Below are 25,097 nucleotides of genomic sequence, written 5' to 3' on the forward strand. Positions count from 1 at the left end.
TGAACTGTTTGAATATTTTAGTACAAGGTTGATTTCTGAGCAAACATATCTTCAAACTTACCAGCAAGTCTTTACCCATTCCAGTGCCTTTGTCAGTAGGGTTTGTGTTGCTGATTTAGATCCACCCACCACTGTAACTGAGAATGGACTTCAAGGCGATTGTGGCTGTCAATCAGTGCTGTGTCCGATCAGTAGATCTAAACTACCTCTAAAATGTAAACTAGACTTCAGGACAGCCTCCTTTTCCCCTGACAAAATCAGTGTTCTTACCATGCTCATACAGGGACCAGAACTTTCAATTAAAAATGAAATTTTAAATAAAAAGTATGATTGCTCCAAAAACGTACTGGCATGCCTTCTGGACCTTTGTATACATCTAAATGGCAAACAAGCACATCTAAATGAAAAATAATCTCCTATACCTTGAAAGTAAATTCTGTCTTTAAAGAAGGCACGTAAAACGCAAACAAGAGTCAAGCCATGATCACATGGAATCACATAAGCACCACAGATAAATTTCAACATCAAAGGAGTGGTATCCCTTTATTGATAGTCACCAGTGAGATAATCGCTCTTCCAGTTCCCTCAGGAGGTCCCGATTGAGTTCGTAGAGCTGAGGTAGGTAATAGAGGATCTGATTCAGGATTCTGTCCTCAATCACTGGCTTTCCAAGCTGCCTAGAGGCATGCGCCACAGCATCCCGGAAATCCTGCCGGAGTACAAAGAGGACAGAAACCCCCCTTGCCATGAGTGAACAGCCTTCAAAGCACCAACACAGAGAGCACAATGGAGTTCTCATTGCAGACATTCCAGGCGCTGCTCCCTATTACCAAAGGCAGGGTGGGTACCATCTGGGTTATGTTTCCCCACAGCTTCAATTTACTCCCCTGGGACTGCCTTAATCCCTTCGATTTAACACTGGAGCTTTACTTTCTTGCTCCTTTATGCAAAATATAGAAGTTGTTCATTATTTTTACAACATACCCTTAAGAAACGTGCTGGTATTACATACGAGGAAACCAAGGAGGAATAAACAAAGCTTGTATCTGCAAGGTTGTTGGCAGCCTCAAGTGTCTTCTTGCAAATATGTAAGTCAAAAAGCAAAACTGTTACATCAGCTAATACAATCATAGTGTCATACTTAAAAATCATAGCAGCGTCCATGCCATTTTGGAAGATGTTCCTCGCAGACAAAAAGTAGGGTTACAAAAAGTTACTATATGTAGCAGATCTATATACAGGAAAATTAACAGCTAACAAAAACATACTGCAATAACGTATGGGAACCACGAGATTTCAAATGTTAGCAATGATGAAAACTAATACTGGTACCTTCCAAACATTTACAGGGAGAAAAACCCTGTTTACTCTTGAAGGATGTCATAGCATTTTTATTCTAAAACCAGCTAGCTCCAACTAGGACAGAGATGAGGTTGGCTGATCCTCATTAAACTATTCAGAACTAAAATCTTGGCCCTTTACAAGTCAGCATGGCCAAGACTGAAACTCAGTATCCATTACACGAGGTATTTTCCCTATTCACATGCAAACAAAACTTTCAAAAAGGTTAGTAATTTAGCATTTTACTTGAAAAACAACACTGTTGAAACTGACAGAAAAGAAAATACAAATTAGGTGGCATCATGTCTCACCTGAATCTGGGCAACAGTGGACAAAATAGAATCAATACATAATAGCTCTTTTTGAGTTGGTGGTTACCAAAATCTGGTAGCACATGTACAATTCTCTTGGTATCCTGAAAAAGGTGACCATCAACATACTTCTAAGTACAATTGTGAGTTATATTTTAAATGTGCATTTAAATGCGCATTTTAAATGTCCACACCTGCCTTTGAAAATCTGTAGGGTCCTCGGGTTGAGGGGAAAAAATAATATTAATTCCCCCTTTTCCTTCTCCCCAGGTCTATTACTAACCTACTAACCCATTACTAACCAGTCTTACCAGCTATCTCATCCATACAGCATCTGGCACTATTTAGGGTCCCTCAAACTTAAACCTCAACTTTCCCTGCTCTCTCTCCTCATTATGTCAGCCCTAGGCAGCATGAGCTCCAGACACACTTTCTTGCTTTGTGACCCTCTGGGTCACAAAGGCTGTGGCTGGACAGTTCTGGCAAGAAACTGAAAGGAGATACAGGGCACTGGCTGTGCTGGGGGAAGGCTGAGAACTAAATGCAAGGGAGTTAAAAAACAGATGGCGTTATTCATATGGAAATGTTCTGTTTTACATCCTCTGTGCAGACTAGTGACACATAGGTTAACTACCAGCTGCATCTTATGGCTTTTTCTGACCCTAGGGCATTGCTTAACACTGAAATGATACATGGAGTTACAATGGCAAAAGCTCAAATGAGGCATTCTGGAGAGCTTCATGCAAAATGCATCATCATATTATGATAATATTCTCCTCCCCCTCCTTCCCAAACGCATGCAATATACTGTAGGTACTCTGCCATAGGATGAAACAAGAATGTTGTCTGAATGTCGTCAGACTACTTGCATGATGAAAAGAAAAGTATTTTGCCTGTACAGCAATCAACAACCCAGGCTTTCCCCTGACCAAACAACAAAAGGAGAGCAGGGAGCCAGGTTTAAGCACTAGATAACACAGGAATGTCATCTGTAGTTAAGAGCATTTATTTAACTTCTAGATACAGCGTTCAAAGAGTCTGCAGGGTGTTTTCCAAACAAAGATTTGGTTTTTCAGCTAGCTTGATCCAAAGTCCATCAACTTCATCAGGGTTTAGATCATGCCATGAAAGGCTCTATCATTAAAACAGCCAACCAAAACTTTGCTTTATCAACCCCTCTGCCCCCTTCCACAACTGAGTAAACTAAGGAAGCCTTGCAGAGAGGAAATGCAGGGAAGAAAGATAACATGAAGCTTTCAAATTATGTGAACAAGCCCGTGAAACAACTAAAGGTAAACGTGATGGGTTTTTTTTCTTTTTTTTTTTTTTAATTATCAAGTCTTCACTACTGACTATGCATTTGTCATTGTAATCATAGTAAGATTTATTTTTAACCTGGCAGTGGGTGTGAAGTAACTGTCATGCCAAGTTCATCTTGAGATAAACTTGAGAGTTGAAGGCAGAGAGCACATGCCTCAGGATTGGGGGTGGGAAAAGTCAAACAAATGTAACAAGGTTGGAGTTAACAGTGTTTACACTTGAAGGTACTGGCCTTCTGAGAAAGTAATTTCTTTTCGAAAACGACAAAACATAGAGCAGGTGTCTTTTAATTACCAGATATAAAATACGTTAATTTACAAAGTTAAATTTCATTCCAAAGGGTGGCAGGTATTCAGATGACAACTTTTTAGATGAATGACTTACAAATTAGAAATTGCAGTAAAAGTAATTGAAGGCACCAGAACCTAGCTCCTTCTAAAACTAAAACTGTTCACTGCTAAATTAAAACAGAATTGCTCTTGCAAATAATATATACATTGCTCTGATATCTATATATGCCTGTGTGAAGTGATTTACATTGCAAACATATTTATCACATAGTCCTATATAACACTGCTGAGAAGCATTGCTTTCATCAGTCTGTTCAAAGACAATCACCTAGGTTGTCCTAGAAATTATTCTGTTTGAAGCAATGTGGCAATTCATTACAGTGAATTTTAAAGAGATTTCCTAATTGAAAATGAGCCTTTCAAATATTACTATCTTATTCATTTTAAAATTCCAACCAACCAACCAGCATACCCCCAGCTTGCCTCGCTTTGGAATTAATGTGCTTATTTCACTGAAAAACATTTGCAACTCTAGACAAGTTTCATATGTTGCATGACAAAACCCAGAATATTATGCTAGTTACACTGAATCATCCCTGCTTCTTACCAGGATGTTTTTTTCCCTTTTAGAAGAGGGGAGGCTATTGCACACTTCTGAAATGCTCATTTACAGCTTCTACATTACATTCTCGCCCAATAATAATCTTACGATACCATCTTTAACTCCTTACGTAAAGGTAATGGTCTTCACACAGCTACTTCCAGAGGGCACCAGCCATCACCATCCATGGGAAGAACATTCTTTCCAAACCGGAAACAGTTTTAGTTTATTCTAGACTGAGCCAGCATCCCACTGGGTACTTGTCCATATGAAAATCTAGTCTAGGCATATTAAGGGTTTCTGACTACATGATGGTGCTGAATTACTGAGTATATAACACTTCCAACTTGAAAACGTTTAGGGAATTTTATTTATCCTATTAGTATACACTCCCCCTAGAGCTGTGCAGTATTTGAGAAAGATAGCACCATCGCTGCTTCTGTTTCCTCCCACCTCTCCTTCAACGCAGCTTCCTTAAATAAGCAAAGTGCCGTGATATCTGAAATAATTCTGACTCCGTTGTGAATCATATGCAGTCAGGACTTCCCCTCTGCACAGGCCCTGACTCACAACCCCTCCCAGCTCTTTCCACCAGAGGGTTCCCAGCCCGCAGCAAAGCGACCTGCCCGCATCAGTCTAAGGAGCGAAGGAACAAGTTTAGTTGCAAACCAAAACAGGTACAGAGCAGACTAAACCCTGCCTCAGCTGCTGGCTGGGTTAAATGCACCTGCAGGTATCTAATAGGAGAATGCACATAATTTCAAATGTATGAAATCAAAGCTCCTTGGAAATTTAACAGGAAGAGAAAGTACTACATGATCTAAACATGGTCACATATTTTCCTAAGGCTTCAACCAACATTCATCTTGGATCTGTTATGCCAAAAAATAACATCAGCAAAATAAAAGTAAGTCATAATGCCTTCCGCTGAGGTACAACTTCCAGCCAAATGCACCTGCAGATAGCTCAAATATCAGTTTAATTTAAGGAAAAAAAGTACGTTTGCACTTGGATGCTTTTCAAGGAACACACACACACACAGGCATCCTACGGGGAAGGAGGAGGGAAGAGGAAGTTGTTTCATGCAGTGGGGAACAGCCAGGCTGCTGAATATGACAAACTGTAAACATGACTGCTTAGGACTACAGCTACAGATTTCCCAAATACCGTACTTAAAACGTAAATAGGCACTCCTAAGGAGAGTCAGGCTATTAGCTAAGTTAAACTACAGCAACTATAGTTAATGAAGACTGTGACTAAGTGTGGATCGAGACATTCTTCAAACTTATGAGATTACTTCTGGAAAGGTGCCAAGTAGTTTCACACTTTTTTTTTCTCAGGTAGTAAAATAATTTATAAGTCTTTAACAACATAAGATAGTTAATTTTTTACAACAATCAATGATTTGACAGTGGCATTTTCCCAGAATGTTATTTCAGGGAATAGGCTGGGTAGTAGAACAATGTTTTCTTCCAAACCTAAACTATTTCATTAGTCTTCTTGCTAAGTTGCAACTCATTGTCAAATACACTAATCAGCAATTCTAAAGCACTTCAGAGACTAAAAATTTGTCAACATTTCACCTCCGACTGGTCAAGTATTGAAATTTTACAGATAGAGAAAAAGGAGTTGGAGGTTGAGAGAATTTTTCACAGCCAAACAGCAGGTCAGTTGTAAGCCAGAACCAGAGGTCAGACCTTCCTTTGCTCCAAAGCCCATAGCTAATAAATTTTTTAATCTATATTTTCATCATATTCTTTTTCCAAATCTACTATGAAATATTTTTCACGATATTTGGCTATAATATAGAAAATATAACTATATGTAATTTTTTTAATAGAGACAATTTTGCAATTGTCTTCTGAAAAATGGAAACAGTAAATTAGAATTTTTCACTCTTTTAAGTGTCTCTGGAAAGACACACAACAGAAAAAAAAAAAAAAAAAAAAGACGTTCAACCTCTTATCTGCCTTCTCCCAGAAGAGGCTGATCTTGTGGCTGCAGAAATGATAAGAGGTGCCACCTGACAGCTCCTGCTTACTTGGTCTGAGAGTTCTAATATGAATGGAACAGAGGTCTACATCAGAAGCACGGATTTAAAGGCTCAGGCAAAAGCCCACAGGCCTAAGTTTTTCTTTTCACACAGCAAAAAATTATACACTAAACCTTGCAGTGAAGGAGTCACCCCAAAAAATCAAGTCTTCTGCTGGACCAGAAGCCTTACTGCATAAACCATCACAGCAGGGAGGAAACAGAATTGAAAAAGTTGGAAGAACAAAAGGAGTGGTAGGTTTTACTGAGGAGGTCCTCTCACTTGTGCAAAGCTAACGATTTCCAGAGAATGCCACAACAAAAAAGTACAAAGGGCACCAGTACTGTCTTACTTCTTTTCCAGGAACACCAGGTGTTTTTTGGGCGCAGAGCAACTCCTATGTCACTTTTGTTTTACAGCCACTGTTTCTTTTTTCTGCAAGTGCCCTCAGGGAAGGAACAGCACTTCTGTCTTTTCAACCCTTTTTTACCCTCAGGGGACCATGCATGAACCATCTCACAAAGATGCATATAGAAGAGCTCATTTAATTTAATCCCCTTTGTTTTCAGGAGTTTCCAAAAGCATTTTACTGGAATCTTGTCCCCTGAAAGAGCATTACATCTAATGTTTGATTACACCCTCAGGCAATCCTATTCACCGAGTCTGTTTGATAGAGTGCAGAAAGCCAGATGAGTCCCTTATCTCTGTTATGATCAGCTTATTTAGTATTTATAGAAGTGTTTTCAAGTGTTTTTTTAATTTTCTCAAGACTTTTCTAGTATGTCTTCAACAGAAGCAGTCAGATGCCGCACTCTGGCATCTTGGAAGAGTTGCTCCACCTAACTTGACTTTGTCAGTATAAAAGAAAAAATGCGGGGAAAAAAAAATCAATGACACTTGTAAGCAGTTTGCAATCACATTCCCACCTTCTCAACTGCTTTAGGCTCCACTTCTAAGGCTCTAAGCTGTAGCAAATTATATCAGTAGTTTTATTCCCTGGCTCTATTAAATGCCATGAGCTGCATTTAACAGGCATTGCTAAAAAAGACTGAGGAGAATAGTATTAATTTTAGATCGCTGTGAATGGAATTAGTTGCTAAATGACTAATAGAGGGGTCAGAAGGTGTAACAGAACATCCCCTCACCAGTTAAATCTTTACTATGGGTAAAACAACCCAGCCTGGGGGCACTCTAAATTCTAGTTCCAGAAATTTGTCAGGCAGTTATTAATCCTGACACTGAATCTAGTAAGCCAAAGAGGTTCAGCACCCATGAAATCTACAGGATAGTTTTATCAACATTAAAATATCATTCATAAGAAATATATTATTAAATTAACAGATTTAATAACGTTTGTGACAAACATACACAAATCCCTAGGCATACCACTCTGTGGAAATAAAAAAATGTGTTTCTGTCACGTTTGTCAGCAATGGCAGTTTTTATTTAATTAAGAACCACACAAACAGAGCTTTAAAACCAGTATAACAAGGACACTCATCAAGGTTCCCGCTGCAGTCCAACCAACAAGTTGAGGTCAAAGCATTTCCTCAACTTCTAGCCTAGCATCCTCTCTGTCAGACCAGGCGGAATACATGTTGATTGTTACTGCTAGCCAATAAAAACATTCTAATAGTTTTTATTTGGCAGCTAGGAACTAGCACACTATCATGAATAGAGTTGCAAGTTATCCATTAAAGGAAAAGGAAAACACATCCTACACCACTGTACTTCTACACTTTAGGTTTAGACAACTTTAAGTTAACTTAGAAATTCACTAAGCTCCCTACTATTTGCCCTTTCTCACATTCTTCCCCCGCTTGCCTGCATCCTCCTCCTCACCAGCAGCCTTTTCTTCCAGTACAGCACATTACCTGAAAACCTGGTACACTGAAAAGCAAGGACACCTTTAACAAATAAGTTACATGCCTGAAAAATATGATTATTTAAAATCATTCAGGTTAAAACTTTTCTAGGACAACCCTCTTCCTTTAACCAGTATTTAAGCTTGAGTTCTGTACCAGAAACACGCTGAACATAAATCATATATTGGTCGCAACTGCTTGATCCAGCTTTTAAAAACCAAGCTTGAGCAGAATCAGAAAATCAATTACTAGGAGGAAACCAAAAGAGGAATCAGCAAATGGTGTGGTAAGTTTTTTGTTTCCTGAAAAAATCTCTCAATTACTGGACTGTATACAACTATCTATAAGAACCTTTGTTCCCAGTTTCACAGAATATGCTTCTCAAGAGACTGAGACAGAGCAATGCATCTGTTTGCAATACAACCACTTCTGTTGCTCAGAAAAAAAAATCGCTATGCTTGCACTTTAAATAGAGTGACAAAATGGTACGAACCCATATCATTAAGAAGTTGACAGAAAACATATAAAACTGAGCTACAGAAAGAAAATTTCTTCATTGATTTGCTATTATCACCTTCAACACAGCATGTTTACAGATGACTGATCTGCATAAACATGGATGAAATACTTAACCCCTGCTGTAGGCAACACATTGCAGGTACTACAATCACAGCCCTTATCAGAAGCAAACATCTGTCAAGGAACTGCAGCCCAAAAGAAAAAAAGGCTGCCATGGTGATGGATGCACCATTACAGCTATTAGCTATTAGTTGGATTACTTAAAGAATGTGCATTTTAATGTACCATTTCTAAAGGTAAATTGTTCCTGCCTCCCCCACCACTTAAAGAGTCATTTTAACAAAAAACTTTATTTTTGTTACTACGTACATATTTATAAACCAATACAAGCTGGATTAAAAATATGATCTTGGTTAACATAAATGGATATATATTCAATTTTCAGTCTTCAAGCAAAACCCATACTCAACTGGAAGACTGCATACGTTAATTAAGGAGATGCAGAAGGAATCGCCAAAATATTGTGACACATTTTATATACAAACATTATATAAAATCTGAGACTTTGAAGTTCAGCTTAATTAGATTAATTTTTATATTTTGAATATGTAGACACAGCAGAAAAAAGGCAGTCACTACAATAAAACCCAAACTTTAATAGATTAAACAAACAGAAGAAGAAACTACTTTTTTTTTGAGTACTTACAATGTGTAAGAGTTTTAGCACATCCACAAACCTATCAGAAAAGCAAGAAAAAGCAAATAGTTACATTTTAATAGCCTTATTAAAATAAATTGAGTAGTTGTTAGGTTTAGCATTGACACTTACACTTTCTCTGAGCTCATGATCTCCTTGGCAATATGGTAAACCTTTGTTTTCTTTCCAGCTGCCTTACTCTGCAAATAAAATTATATGTTATACCATGCACCTACTAAAATGGTCATAAAGATCATTTCCAACTAGTAGTTCCTCAACTCCAATGTAATTATTCAAGTTATTTCTGAGAAAAATATTTTATACTGCTTTGAAATCTTCTATCTTTTTAGGATTTGTGAGAAAATCAATTTAGCTTGTAGCTGGAAACAACATTAGCTAAAATTAGTTTTTACAACACTATCAGCCTTTTCATTTGATTAATAGAGGAAGCACTGAAACCCATAATGAATGAAGTCCTAGCAAATAACAGTCATTATTTAGCAAAAGTACTATAATACATATAGTATTTCTACATTATTTGATTCTTTTTTTCCTGATTAATATAGTAACAGTAATATTTGTGGTGAACTCAAAAGTGTTTCAGGAACATTTTAAAAAACACATGCCCTTTCTTTACTGAAAAACAAGATGAAAGGAGAAAAAAAGGAAAAACACGCTGAAAAGTCAGCTTCTGACTATCTATTAAAGGAGCTGCTAGAATACATAGCAACTGTACTGCAAAGATGCAGAAGTGTGAGCCTTGTCATCCACCTGAAACACTGAAGAGATGATGCTGGTTTTTATGCGCACATTTGGCTCTCAAAAAATCAATGCTACTGTTCAACATCAGATAGAGGGAACAGGTCTAACAACGCAAATGGGGGCCAGCACCAGGATGCAAAAGTGTTTGCTACACAGTGTAGCTCCCACCTACAGTTTCCTTCAGATAAAACACCTTTCTCCAAAACAGCTCTCAAGGTTTGCCATCTGCTTCCCTGCTGCCAGCTGTCACCACATCTATTAGACATTCAGGCTTTCATTTTAATGGACTGCAAAGAAAGAGCATGGATGAGGAGCACTAAAGCATCCCAGGACACACAACCCAAGTGAGATGGAAATCCTGGGAAGGCTATATTGAGCATCGTAGTATAAGGGCACTGAACAGTTTGTCTAGAAAGTCAGATATTGGTGGCATTATATCCATGAAACTTTGGTTCATAAGCTCTCATGTCTCAAGATTTGTCTGGATATTTAGTTCTTCTCCAAACCTATAAATAAATCTCCAGTGTGGGAAATCAAACCACAGAACAGATGATACTCATAGGTTGGTTTTAATGATATTATTGTATTCAAAATAAAAAATAAACATTACTTAAAATTTTTAATCTGAATTCAAATGACATCATGCCTAATTACTAAAATTAATTTCAACACTAAATAATTTGGTGTTGCATCACATATGTACAAATACATTATTTATTTTATATGCAATGTAGACATCTGCACACAGAGCTGGGATTTGACCTCTGAAATTAAACTTATATCTATCCAGTGAGGGTTAATCACATTCAAGTGAGATTGTAACACCTATCCTCAGACCTCTGTGGAAAGCACAGCTGACAGGCACCCTACAAGACTGAATTCACAAGTAAGTCAATTATGCAGAGCAAGGTATCTGCCATCACTGTAGATGTGACAGTTGCAAATGAGATGAAAATTAGGATTTTGAGAACAAGATGCTACCGCTAAACAATTACAAAATGAAATATCACAGTCTGTTTTCAACCCCATTTGAAATACTTTTCACATACCAGCTGGCACTGAAAAGGCCACCTTGCATTTGCTCAGCCAAAGATACTCTGGCTCTGAGAGTCTCTAACAGGAGAATCAAAGGGGTACAAATAGGGCTCTTAGGCCCTATTTGTGTGTACTCTTAGGCACGGTATTGGAAAGGAGCCTTTTAAATCCCCTAACAGATACAGAGCATCAAAATAGCCAGATGCTCGTGGTAAGAAAAAATAACAACAAGCCCAGCTGATGAGCAGTGCAGAGACTGCTTCATTCTCCTCTGCAGCTGCTCTCCCTGTAAGGAAGGTGGTTGTTAAGCCCCAGCTGCCGGCTGCACGTGCTGAAAGCAGCTGGAGCCAGCCCACAGCAGATGCCTCACAGCAAGCACTGAATTACTCCGCAAAACCTGCCCCAGAACGCTCCTAATGGGGACACTTGCCTGTAAAACTCCATTGTGAAAGGTTCAGGGCACCTCTAAAAGCAAGCACGCAAGGTAAGTTAGCTGCCATACAGGTACAGTCTTGTTTAGTTTCACAGGAACAAGTTTCTCCCTTGACTCTTTCCCTTTCCCAATTTGTTCCTCCCAGGTCTGACATATCAAGCCTCTCTTCCAGCACTAAAAAGCTTCATTGAGGTTTTTTGTTTGTTTGTTTTATTTTGTTAGGGCTTTGGTTTTGTGGGTTTTTTTATTATTTCTAAGGAGAGGAAGCAAACATAACTACTATCAAAGGAAACAGCTGTCAAGACTGATGCTGAGGAGAGGCACTGGTCTACGGGCAGGCTGGTTTCAGGGCATCCAAGACTGAGAAATAAGAATGTGAGTATCCCCAAGGAGAGGGATAGGACCCTCAAAACTTCATTACATTTGGAGTAGTTAGCACTGTCTTGCTCCTCATTTGAAGAAGTAATAAGACTAAAAATAAGGGAAGTCAGTCCAAGCTGGCAGTCACAGAAGTTGGTAGGTCAGATCTCTACCCCAACAGTCAAGTGTGGCTTACACTCCTCCAAGGGCCGCAGAGGTGATTTTAAATGTTCAGTGCACAAGAGACACTGTGCACTGTAGGATCTGTGAGATGAAGACAGCCTCCTTGAAAGCTATTTACAAGTCTCAAAAATGAAGATCTCTAAATGTTCACCTGTGCATGTGGTTCGATTAGAGGGGCATGGTAGGTAGGTCTACAGCTCCATGATCCAGTGAAGGAGTAAGAACAATTATGCCCGGCTAAACACACCCTGTAGTGGATATTTCTAAACCTGACCTCTTAATATCAGGCTAATATGCACATAATAAATTAAACTTCTAGGAAAAAAAATCCCAACCACTAAACAATATGAATTATTAAAAAAATACATAAAGTTATGTTGATTCAATGCCTTTTATTTGAAAATATCTCAACAGGTTACAATGTATGAAATAGTACAAGAGTGAGGAATAGCTTCAGAAGATAAAAAGATACCTGTTTATCTTCTTGAGGATCAGTCTCCCCTTTGCTGGAATCAGAATTTGTGTCATCATCTTCGTCAGAACTGTTCATGATATCTTCTTCATCTGATTGAATATCTCCCACTACCACATTAGGATGATCATGGCGTTCTTCTAGGGACCTAAAATGAAAATATGTATAGTCGATAAACATATCCTTATTACTCTATTTATGTAAAGAACTTTTGGTTTTACCCCACAATAAATGGTCTACTTGTTACCAGAAATCTTCAGAACAGTAGTGGGTAGTCTGAAAATGACAGTAGATTTTTCCACAGTGGACTCAAAACTCAGCAATGATTTGTCTGTGCTAGTATTGATACAATGCTCACTGACAGTGTGCAAAAGCCACAGCACCTTTGGAGTATTTATATTATTCTTGTCCTTCAGAGTTTGCCTAACAAAAAAAGGCCGATAAATCTATTCCCTTATTGCTATGTGCAGGTATAGTGCAACATTTGCATTGTGTGCCAGAAGGATAAAGAAAGATCACAGCCATTTTGCTATCCTCTATCTGATAGGAGCAGGTCTCGTTTCAGATAACAGTACTCGGACTGGAGCTTTCTGTCTGAAATTCTAGATTCCTGTATATACACAGGGCTGTTTCTCAATGCACGTGCTAAACAACTGGGGGGGATCAGGGATGGCAGTATTATAACTACTCTGTCCAACAATTCTTCTCAAAAACAGGAAGGCAGAATCTTCTGTGATTACAAATTCCCATCCCCCAGAAACAGACACCTTTCAGGTAGCTGTCAAAGCTATGAAATATAACCTTGTTCTGCTGCTGTACAGTGATTATAGAGGTCTCTTTTCATTAGGTCCAGCCATATTTGCAACACAGAAATTGCATGAGACAGGCTCACAACCTTCTTCTTCTAACTAGCCTTGACAACTTCAGTAGAGATTTAAGAAATGCAATTCTAGAAGAAAATAAAAAAGAGGGTAGGGAAAGATAAATAAGAAAACAGAGACTAGAGGAAACAGAGCCTTAAGTTTAGGTAAAATTACAAAGAAATACAGCAAATCTCAGGGCTTACTTTTAATCCTCAAAAATTTCTGATAATTGCTTATTACACTAAAACTATCCAAAATCACATAATCGGTGTTCAAGGCCCGCAGAAAGATCCTGAAATGTCACAGACTTATTTTGACATAGGTCAAAAACAATTAGCTACCCTGCAAAACAAAAAGCAAATCCAGAAACCCCATGTGCCCAAGCTGCTGCAGCCAGCAGAGATTTCACTGGGCTGATCAACACTTAATTTTGTGCAGCCAACAATTCCCAGGGCTTCTGCATATAGCTGCCCTCTGCCTCCCTACACAAGGGATAGCTATGACTGATCTTTTCCTAGCTTTGAATCAGAGAAAAGCAGGAATGGAGAGTAACTATTCAGACTGGCCACTTCCAACTGTGATAACTACCAGAAATAAAACCTGTGACAGTGGATCCCACAGAAGGTGTCTGCCAGTAACCTGAATAGGTGAAGCATTCCTCAGGGTTTGGTATTGGGACCGGCACTGTTAAACAGACTTGTTCACTACATGGACAGTGGGATTGAGTGCACCCTCAGCAAATCCACAGATGACACCAAGCTGCGTGGTGTGGTCGACATGCTGGAGGGAAGGGATGCCATCCAGAGGGACCTGGACAGCCTTGAGGTGGGCCTGTGCAAACTGCATGAAGGTCAACAAGGCCAAGTGCAAGGTCCTGCACTTGGGCCACCACAGTCCCAAGCACAAATACAGGCTGAATGAAGAATGGATTGAGAACAGCTCTGAGGAGAAGGATTTGGGGGTGTTGGTGGACAAGAAGTCCCACATGACCCAGCAATGTGCACTTGCAGCCCAGAAAAGCCAAATCATACACTAGGCTGCATCAAAAGTAGTGTGGCCAGCAGGTCAAGGGAGGGGATTCTGCCACAGCAAGGTGTTGATTGATCAATGCTTAAGATAGAGTTAAGCAAACAAACAAAATGACCAGTGACCAAAAAAAAAAAAACAAAACACCAAAAAAACGCCACAACACACAAATACTGATCACAAATAGAAGTATATTTAGAGAAGACAAAATTATCTGGCCTGTGGACAGACCTTGGTCAGGCATGAAGACATAGAGAAAAATTAAAATAGCTTGGCTCTATTACGACAACACAGGAAGGACTCAGGAAACTCCCAAGTAGTTACTGTCTCCCAGAACCAAATGGAGAAGGGGAAGGAAGGCGATTACTGTAAAGTCATCACTGAGTTCAAATGAGGTCCTGAGCCAGGACTACAGCACTGTGGGTGCAGAGAGACACTCGTTATCAGCTTCATGCAGGAAGAGAGCAGCCACCAGAGGCATGAGTGTTGATGACAACAGCGCATGGCATATGCCAGGGACAGTTCCCAAAGAGTCTCCAGGAGTTTCAGGAAGCCAAAAAAGCAGCTTTTTACTGGAGCTTTTCCCTACATCAGCAGGAAACTAAGACTTCTGCAGTTACTCATTAACTTCAGCAGTACAGAAAACTCCTTGTCTAATCTATATAACTCACAGTCAAGTCATCTGTTGGCCTGAGAATATTTATTTCAGCAGATGCCATCTCATATTTTATAGATGATGAACATCTTTATTACATCTGTAGCGTGACATCAGGTAGATATATTCCCCAGCTTTAGTCAAAACCTGCACCAGAAATAACTACTGCTATTCCTTCCTTTACTAAATTACTCAGTTTTACCATCCACATCTGTCACTGAATCTATCTCTGTTCAGAGGTATTTTCTTCCCCACTGCAAAATGTATTAAGCACTTTATCCCTGACCACACTGAAATTCACTTTCTAGTCCATTATTCATGAAATTTTAATTTTGTTAACAGACATTTTATTGCCTCTTTCCCTACCTTTAATATTTATTTTAATGCCACTTCACTGCTCTTTTGCCTAAGCATATGCTACTGGATGCCCACTCCTAGACTTGCCTGTCATTTTCCATTTAAACTTTTCAGGGCAGCTGTGCCAGAACTTAAAGTTTTAAAAATCTCACCCTTTTGGATGTCAAAAACAAGAATACTTCTATTTAAGGCCGTATTCTACTTGTGCAAACCTAATCCCATGACCAGTGAAGGATGAAGAAAACATTAGATGGCCTGTGTTGTGTGAAGCATTTTCTAAATGTAAGATTAATTGGCTTATCTAACAGAAAGTTTCACTAAAAAACTACTTTAAAATGTTAATAATTAACTAGTGGTGATTTAGGATGTTTAGTAAGTGTCCACAAATGAGAGCCAGTCACTGTATATATTTCTTTTCTTCCTATGAATCACAACGTTTAAGCAGTAAAGCCTTTTCTGGCTTTTGTGCTGCGGATGCATGTAAAGGAAACTATGAGAGCTGAGAGAATCATCTACAAAATCTTGCACGCAGTATCTGCTCTAATAAAACATCTTTAGTAATCCCCATAAGTCTTTATTCTATATGTGCTCAGCTCACAGCCCTCCAGTTCTTCTACCTGATACATTTTGTTGAGGCTTTTTTGGGTGGGTTTTTTTTGGGTTTTTCTTGTTTGTTTGTTTGTTTTGGTTTTTTTTTTTAATATTTTTCCTTCTTTCTTTGCTTTTTAAAGAAAAAAAAATCACCTTAGATGATTAGATGATTAATAAATCAGTTCACACCCAGCCATTTTCCAGAATCAAACAAGGTGCCAGTTCAGGGATAGGAGGCAATATTGTAGCCATGGGTAGATGCCCTTCTGGTGGTATCTGCAGTTGTGTTTCTTCTTTAGAGAAAATGGTGACAAAGTCACTGTGTTGACCTGCGTTTATCAGCCACATGCTGGGGAACACATGATTCTCCTCGCACCTTTAGCCCTAACGTTTCCTTGTAAATGCCATGGCTTTTCTAGCGAAACAGAAAGCAGTTTTATATTTACTGATTACTCTTTTCTGTACTTTTACCTCTGAAGTCATCTAAAAGTAAGTGTATGTACAGTTCTCTTAAAGTTATCTCTGGATACAGTGAAATGCCTTGTAGCCTTTAAATGTCTCTGGAAATAGTAGTAAATCTTTAAATAAACAGAGTATTTTCTGATACATATGAATTCCTCTTTTCCAAAATACCATGACCATACAGTAACACTTATTTTAAGTGGCTCTTCTGATAGGACTTGTGGGGATACTGTGACCTATCTCTATCTTGTTCCCTCTTCATCACGATTCACAGCAATACCAAGAGAAACTTCTGCATTATCAGTCATGTGAAACACCACCCCTGCCAACTCACCGTGCTGCACACTGAGTAAGAATATCTTGCCATATCTCGTGAGCAAGTTATCTAAATATAGATGTGGGGCTTTTTTATTTGACATGTAAAATGAAGGATTCATTAGTTTGCCTCAGAACGAGCAGTTTATGGGATGATGCATATATATTGCACCGTATTTTCCCACTGCAACAGTAAAATATTAATGAAATAAAACATGCTGGTCCTAGTAAGGCACACAGCAAGATAAAATGTCAAAACTTAAGAAATGTTATTAAGCTATTACAGCCAGAAAAATAAATCCTAACCAGCATAAAAACTACTTACTGTCTTCAAAAGATGACAAAGACTAGTTTAGACTAGCTTATTTGTATTATTATAGAAGCTTCAAATACACCTGAGGCTTCACGTTCAGACACTGTTGATTTAGACCCTTCATAGAGCACCATAGCCTGAAGTCACAATTAACATTTCAGTCTCAGTTTGTAATATCTTTAGAAGGCAAATAGTATTTTAAGCTTGACTGAGATGATTCAGAAAGACTCTCTGCCATGGAATGCCCCAGCATTAAGTATTTTATAGTATGTTGGAATTGCTTCAATTGTTAGCATCACTATAACTACTAAAAAGCAAGTTTCCACAGCTCCAAAGTATTAGTTAAAATAGATTCATCCACGCTGCTGCTTTACACATATTTCCTTGAGATCTTCATTATTTTTAGATCTTTTTTCTATTTTCAGTAAGTAATAAAAATATGTAGGATTGCTGAATGAACAGAACCTTGCACCCAACACTCTGCTAAACTCTTCATTGCTTTAAAAGGAGTATCAATTATACCCTGCTTTATCCTTCTGTCTCTTCCTCCAGTATTTCATTGTGGGGTCTTTGTGGGTGTTTTTGTTTGTTTGTTTATCTTTTAAAAAAGCCTTCAACATACAGGCAAAATTACACAAACTGGAGTTCCTACTGAACTAAAAAATACACACCAGATCATCAGAGAACCAAAAAGCCTGGCTTACTATGATGTTTCATCTCAAATCCTTTTTGTATTATTAGAGCATTTCACAATCTTTCCAAGCTGCTTGCACCTCACTGTCCCCCAGAGAGGCAACAACGACTACTCATGTATATCCATTTTCAGTTTCTAATATCACCAGTCCCTGTAATCAGTTTCAGTAATTAAGGCATATTCAGCTGCCGGTTTTTCAAAATCTAAAAGCACTCTGACTCTCCGGGGAGGCAGGAGCCGATAACACTGTTATCATTGTTATATTTTTATAGAACTTCATACTTTTCACAGCTGTAGGTAAGGCACCGTGCCCCACTGACTAACTCCCTCAATGAATCCTAGTCGTACACTTCTGGGAAAGGATAAAAGACTTTAGGAAAAAAAAAGTTCCGTGGCATCTTTTCTGTTTGGTCCTATCTAAATTCAAAATCTCTCTTTCAAGGAAGGGCTGCAAAGATTAAACTCGAGTTAATATCCCAAAACAATTTAGGAAGCAATTTCCTGATTTGGGTGCTCAAGACAACAGGAGACGCTCCTGGAAACCCAAAGCAAAAGTAAAATTATCGCTTGGTTAACAATTGCTTAATTTTGTTTAGTGAACTTTCTGTTAGTTTTGTTTAATGATTCTTTTTGAAGACAGTCCAATGTCTCTAATATTTAATTACTGCAGGTTTTTGGAAAAAAAGAAAACCAGTTCTAGAAAGCAAGCATACTTGGCAAAGCACAAAGATAATAAGGAATACCAATCAAGATCACTAGTGAGCTCCTATAGAACTTTTAAGAAAAAATGTAACAAGATTAGTGATCAGCAAGATTAATAAAGGCATCCATTCTTGTACTTTTTGCATGAGTTACATTTTGCTGCAATACCTCAGCTCCACAACCATCCTGAAGAAGCCAACATCAGCACACTGCCTTTCACAAACCAGTCTGGAAAGCATAAAGATGAATTCATAACACTCCAGACGTACCTGCAGTGTAACCCATCATATATTCACCTATCATTTGAACTTCAGATTCTCTGAACAGCAGTGAGTGTCTACCACTGGAGCTAAAAAGTTATCTCCTTCGTTGTCCTCTTTATGTCCCCCTGCTTTTCATTTCTCCTTCAGGCATAATGGACCATTAAGTAGCAAACGAGGATGAAATGCAGCCTAGACCAGGGGTTTACTTATCTGAGTTATTCCTACAGCATCAGTCACCTCTCTGGTTTAATGACAGATGCACAGATGAAAAAAGCTGAAGCTGAGATCACATCCCTCTTCTCTAGATGTTGTGGATAGTGTGAGAAAGGCTGGGGGTTACTGCTGCGGCTCTCACAGTGCTGACTTGGCTGCCAGCATTGGACACTGGTTGCCTTGTTGCAGCCAAGCGGCTTGGGCTTCAACCTCATGCCAAAAATGGTGCTTTTTCACAGCAAGAGAGCAAGATAGCAAGGTGCCCTCTCAAATATGATTTTACACGATAGCATTAACATTATGCTATTAGTTCTTCTGCAGTAACAACTCAATGAGTTGTTCAGTCAGTAAGTTTTCATATTGAGTTGTTCAATCAGTTAGTTCTCCATATCATTATGACAAATAAGAAAAAAAGGCAACGAGCTAGGAATTTTTATTGGTCTGATGCTAAGGAACATGACGATTTTAATCTTCCTTTTATTCATATATTTAAGACTGCCTGAACAGATCACAACTGTGAGATTCATTAGTTCTGTCTGCAAGCGATCCTTCCCTAGGAGACATGGCAAGGAATAAAACAGACCTCTAAAACAGTCTTTAAAATAAAAAGCACCACAAAACAAGAGGCAAACAAACTAGACCAATGAATCCATGATTATTTGCATCACCTCTAGCTGTTGTGCTATATTCTCTCCAGACTGATTAGGGAACTTAAAGGATTCAATTACCAACATAAACGATCCTCAAGCATCACAGGTAGAAAACAGAAATAACCAGCATACAGCTGAGCACCTCATATTGAAAATATTTTGTGCACTCCAGGCTCTTTTTTATTCAAATTGCAATTTAAAGACTTCAAGAATTGAAACAAAATTAATTTAAACAATATACTTACTGTATGCATGCATTAGCATCTGGTTTTTTTATAGGAAGCCAGGATCCTTCAAGACAGTAATACATTATCAAAAGAAAAGCTCAAGACAACCTATTTGAAATGGATTTTGGTTCAGCACTGCTTGCACTTGGAAAGCTGTCTGCTGCCTCACAGGCAACGGGCTAGCTATTGAGAGAGAACAGGTGGGAATGCCAGGAGTTTGCTCCTGCAGGGAGAAACACCAAGAACTACCCTCTTTGTTCCAGGCTTTACCTCTGATGCTCACTGCTCACACCTGGGATTTCTGAGCAAGGAGGATATCACAAACACTGCTGAGAGCTGCCACCACATTTAGCCTGTTAGATCATGCCACTGGCAGCTCCTTCTATACTTGGCTGAGCATGTTGAAAACTGCAACACCTGACTTGCTGGAACCAAGTTATCCCAGCATTTGCTGCCAGCAGCATTAAGTTTAGCATTTGTTATCCTCAGGCCAAGACAGCACTTATTTCTTTCCTCAAGAAGAAGAAAAAAAAATCTGATTCACATTCGATGCCAAAAAGCAAGGCATTTGTTATACGTGCTTTACACTTAAAAAAAAAGGTACAAAATTGATTAAGTAATCCATTCTGTGGCAGTCACCCTACTTCGGGCACACTATAATCAATAAAGTCATATTCATACTGTAATGGCACAATTTGAAAAGGCACAGTTTAAAAAAGGTGCAAACAGTTCTCAAATTATCTCCTTATATAGCTGTGATTTGGAAACACAAAGCTCCAGAGGCACCCAAGGATGTCTCTCACCACCGGCAGCCTCCCATGATCACAGGAGCCATCTTCAATGAGACCGTTTGTTGACAATTCCTTAGTTCCTTGGAAAGATCAACATAAACACACATGCATGCTTTGGATGTTTCCACACTCACCATAGCAAAGCCACATTTAAAAAAAAAAAAAAAAAAAAAAGAGAAAGAATCTCAGTTTAAGCATCTCCAAGAAAACTGGTGCCCATAGCGGGACAGCTCAGTTCCCAAACAGCATGGCACAGCTGCCATTGTGACAAGCAGACAGACACTTGGATTGCAAATAATAATGAATACTACCCAAGATAACTAGTGAGCTCCTATAGAACTTTCAAGAAAAAATGTAACAAGATTAGTGATCAGCAAGATTAATAAAGGCATCCATTCTTGTACTTTTTGCATGAGTTACATTTTGCTGCAATACCTCAGCTCCACAACCATCCTGAAGAAGCCAACATCAGCACACTGCCTTTCACAAACCAGTCTGGAAAGCATAAAGATGAATTCATAACACTCCAGACGCACCTGCAGTGTAACCCATCATATATTCACCTATCATTTGAACTTCAGATTCTCTGAACAGCAGTGACTGTCTACCACTGGAGCTAAAAAGTTATCTCCTTCGTTGCCCTCTTTATGTCCCCCTGCTTTTCATTTCTCCTTCAGGTATACTGGACCATTAAGCAGTAAATGAGAATGAACTGCAGCCTAGACCTTCTCTTATGTATCCCAACAGAGGTGACAAAAGCAGGTGATGTCAGTGTAACAGAATATAACCCAAGAGGATACAAGGGGACAGTCTTGAACAGTGGTACCTGGAAGTGAAATACTGGGGGAAAACCCAGAGATTTAAACGTTGCCTGAAGGCTTGTACAGGGGACACAGTCCCTGCATTGGTTCTTCCTGTCACCACCAAAAAATGTGAGGAATCACCTGTCTCACAGAATAGGTAAAGAGAATTTATTCAAGAGCATACTTCACAGCACAATTTTAGAAAACATGGTTTAAAAAAGCTGCAAACAGCTCTCAGATTATCTTCTTACAGAAACAAACAGCAGAATTTACACCATTTTGCCTTCCCTTATCATTAATTCTTGTTTCATAGGGAGAGCTGTAATGCTCACGGATCAACACCTTTGGAAAGAACTCCTGGCAAAACCAACATAAAACAGGACCAGCAAAATATGGCACCCATTTACAATTAAGACCTGCTGTTCTAACTTCTCTCAGTTCACAAAATAGTCCCTAATGGGGAAGGACAGCAGAATCAGAAGAAAAAGAACACTTTACTTTCCAGTCACAGAAAAAGAAAAACCACAACACAGCTCCAGCACACACTAAATAGACTTCTGGAAAACTATAAATAAAATGTGATAAAATCTCAAATCAAACATTTCAAATAGGAAAGAGAAAATTTAGACCAAGTAAGAACAAAGCTTCCTATGAACATCCAGTTCAAACAAAATTGACTTTACTTTGCCAGGGCTACCATGACATTTCAATGTATATATAATTCTGTTCACTATTATCAGAGTTAATGCACGCAGCTATCTGCATGGAGACGAGCTGATGCAGCTTCCTGAGTAGCATGTCAGAAAGCAGAAGATGAAACAATTTGGTTCAGACCAACACAGGCTAAATGTAAAGAATAACTGAGCTGCTAAGATTGTACTTATGCTCTCTTTCCCTCTAACTTCTTGCACTGATTAGAAAAAGAATTCCATGCAGTTGAAATCACTGAGCCACAAGGCTCAGGTAGTAGCTATCAAAATGGCAGGTTTAGTAAAAACTCCTTTTATTTATTCACATGCATCTTAAAGATTTCTTTAGTCCACTTCTACTTGAGCAGAGCAGTTTTTCATGAGCATGAAGATATTTTAAAGAAAAATTAAATTAAAGCTTGTAAAAACTTAGTATTTCTAAAAAAAACTTACTGGATTCTATCATCTAATATAAAATCAGCATTGCTTAACCTAGATTCTGTCTAGTGCACTGAAACAACATAGCTGCACGTTTTTGTACATCTATTTGTTAACTTGTCTTTAACTGGATCAAACACAAATGTTGGGTAAATGTGGCATATTACTATCTAAAAACCAAAGTTAATATTTTGCTTGCTTACTTTCAACATTTATTTTATGCCACCCAAAAATCTCTTTTACATCTACCATTGCATTAGAACGCAGTTGGATGGAATATCACCACACCACAAAGCTTCACAAACACATTTCCTGAGCAAACGCTGAAAATAACCCACAGGAAAAGGCTGCTGTGGATCGTATAAATGGGTCGTTCATCAATTCTCCTGTCACATTTGACTCTCCATTCCACATCTGAGGTACCCTCTGGAGTTACATTTTGTTACTTTATACCACGGATGGCAAACAGAGACAGAGCACACGTGTTGGGGGCGGGGGAGAAAGCTTCCCCCATCTCACGGGAAAGGAAATACAGATGAAGAATACCAAAATTAGGAAAAACACAAACATAGAATAAAAGAGGAAAGAAAACGATAAAGAGTTGGAGGTTAGTTTACAAAAGAGCGTGACACCGAGTTCCTGTTACCCACACGCAGGGGGTTCGGAAGCAGGCTAAAGGACGCAGCGGCTTGATGTGCTGCTTTCCTTACTTCAGGCTCCCCCACGTCACACTAAGTCACCCTCCAGCTGAAGGCAAGAGCCTGAGCTGAGGAGACGTCACTGGCAGGAAGGATGAGGACATCCTTGTATTGTACCAGGGGGAACGATGGGAACAACAGAGTTAGGACACTTTTGCCATCTGCGGTGAGCATTTCTTCAGTAGGAAACACAGGACAGCACAGTTTACCCTCGAAATGGCTCTTTTAATGCATACGGACTGCATGTGCTTCAAGGTTAATGGGATGTAATTGTCTAGACTGCATAAGACTGTGACCAAAGTAGCCACCAAACCTTTCAGAGACCAAGAGGGATTCACCCAGCAGCCGGGCAGCACACACCAGCAGTGCCCACCTCATCACATCACTGCCACTGCCATCGTACTCCCTCTCATAACGCACAAGCACACACAGCCCTAACTACATGCAGTAAAAAGAAAATGTCAAGAACTTAAATCACATCTATTTTTATGTAGCACTTGTAACATCACCTGATAAATTACAACACTTTCATCATTATCACACCTTCAACTCTGGCAGAAGTTTCCCTGTGTGCTCTGGCTGTATCAGCCTGCTTCACCCACCTCTTTCTTTTACCAAAATCAACAGGGAGCCCTTGAAAAGAGAGATGAAACAAACACCAATGACAAAAATTCTCTTCCATGACAGTCTTGGAGATCTTCACAACTATTTTCATTTCATAAGACTTTTCACATCTTTTCATGACTGGACTGCATACTAGAATAACGATACTGGAAAAAAGCAGTTCTCCAACTCCTTTCTCTCCCTCATTAAAGACAGAGAGGATCAGACCTCAGAATTTCTCCGACTGTCAAAACAGATTAAAACAGCACATCTCAGAAAACATATTTGCACGAGAATGTGTGAAGATTCTATTAAAGCAAGAAAGTTCCTATTTATTCTGATTTTTATATGAAAATTTAAAGGGAAGGGGAACTATGTCAGCATAGTTCTACCAGCTTGCTTAGGAAGATTTGAATATTATTCCAGAGCGCATATGTTGTTCTTATAGTATATGCATTTTATTTCAGGTTGTATAACAGACTAAACTGTAAAGCTGTATAACCAAAAGACACCCCAACACTAAGGAAAACTTGTCTTAATAGAAAAGCAGACCAGAGACACTGATTCACATAAATTGTCTTGGAAGGGAAGAAAACTCAAGACAGCTCATACGCTTTCCAGAGCAAAAAATTCAATGCAAGTCTTTCATGTAGTTTCTACATGCTACCCTAGTAGTATAAAATAATTAACTTGACATTGCATAATAGACTAATTCTAGACACAAGGTTCGCAGCACCTGCACGTCAAACACTGACATTCCCAAGTAACTGTACTACTACCACTTCTCACCAACATCCCCATGTCTCACTGATTTGGACTCTAATTAGACACACCTAACAGTTACAGAAGTTGTTTCCTCATAGTCTGTAAAAGCAAAACATGAGAAGTCAGCAAAGTGGCTTATTCCTTAGGTCCAATAGCCAGGAATTCCTTTGTCGGTTCGCAGCTCCCAAGCATCAGAGCTGGGACTGCCAGGGAGGCTCTGCATTCAGCCTCGAGGGGGGGACGGGAAGTAGAGATCTGAGCCATCTGACTCACTCTTTACTGACAAGCCCTCTGAGCTGGCAGAAGCCTACCAGCTGCACAACCTACGTGAGGAAGGGAGGTAGGGAGGGGAGAAGAAAAAAGCAGGCTCAGGGAAGCAGAACACAAAAAGAAAGCCAGTGATAACACATGACCAAAGATAATGAAGGCTGATAGGAAACCTAACCGGCCTATTATCAAAGCTATTCCATTAAAACCTGATGGACAATTGCAAAGAAAGAATTTTATGCACACCTAAGGGTGGCAGAAGCCAGCTAGAAGTACAGGGCATGTTGAAGACAGGACAAGACTGCAGAGCTGATGCAGGAGAAGGAACCTACTTTCCTCAGATCAGAAACTAATCCAATACAATCTTTAGGAAACAGATGAAAAAAAACATCTACATACTTGGCCTCTACTTATCAGGAAATTATATTCTTCAATAAAATTCAGTAAAAAGTGAGTTTTAATGTATAACACCTCCAATACCTAAAATGTAT

General features: G+C 39.0%; 1 protein-coding gene across 2 annotated transcripts in view; it reads right to left on the reverse strand.

Moving 5' to 3' along the window:
- FGD6 (FYVE, RhoGEF and PH domain containing 6) overlaps positions 1-25,097 on the reverse strand; it is a 74,090-nt gene that overhangs the window by 30,860 nt on the left and 18,133 nt on the right. For both annotated transcript variants that reach the window (XR_003572324.1, XM_027893464.1), the window contains exons 3-6: positions 12,222-12,369; positions 9,109-9,176; positions 8,986-9,016; positions 558-709 (exon numbers count right to left, since the gene is read on the reverse strand). Coding sequence is in view for 1 of the 2 variants with exons in the window: in XM_027893464.1 (XP_027749265.1) it covers positions 558-709; positions 8,986-9,016; positions 9,109-9,176; positions 12,222-12,369 (399 nt within the window). In the remaining variant the exon portion in view is untranslated. The remainder of the gene's footprint in view (positions 1-557; positions 710-8,985; positions 9,017-9,108; positions 9,177-12,221; positions 12,370-25,097) is intronic.

The sequence above is a fragment of the Empidonax traillii genome, unplaced genomic scaffold (genome assembly GCF_003031625.1).
Source record: "Empidonax traillii isolate 1590-97213 ecotype Southwest subspecies unplaced genomic scaffold, ASM303162v1 scaffold389:size961896, whole genome shotgun sequence".
NCBI lineage: Eukaryota > Metazoa > Chordata > Aves > Passeriformes > Tyrannidae > Empidonax > Empidonax traillii.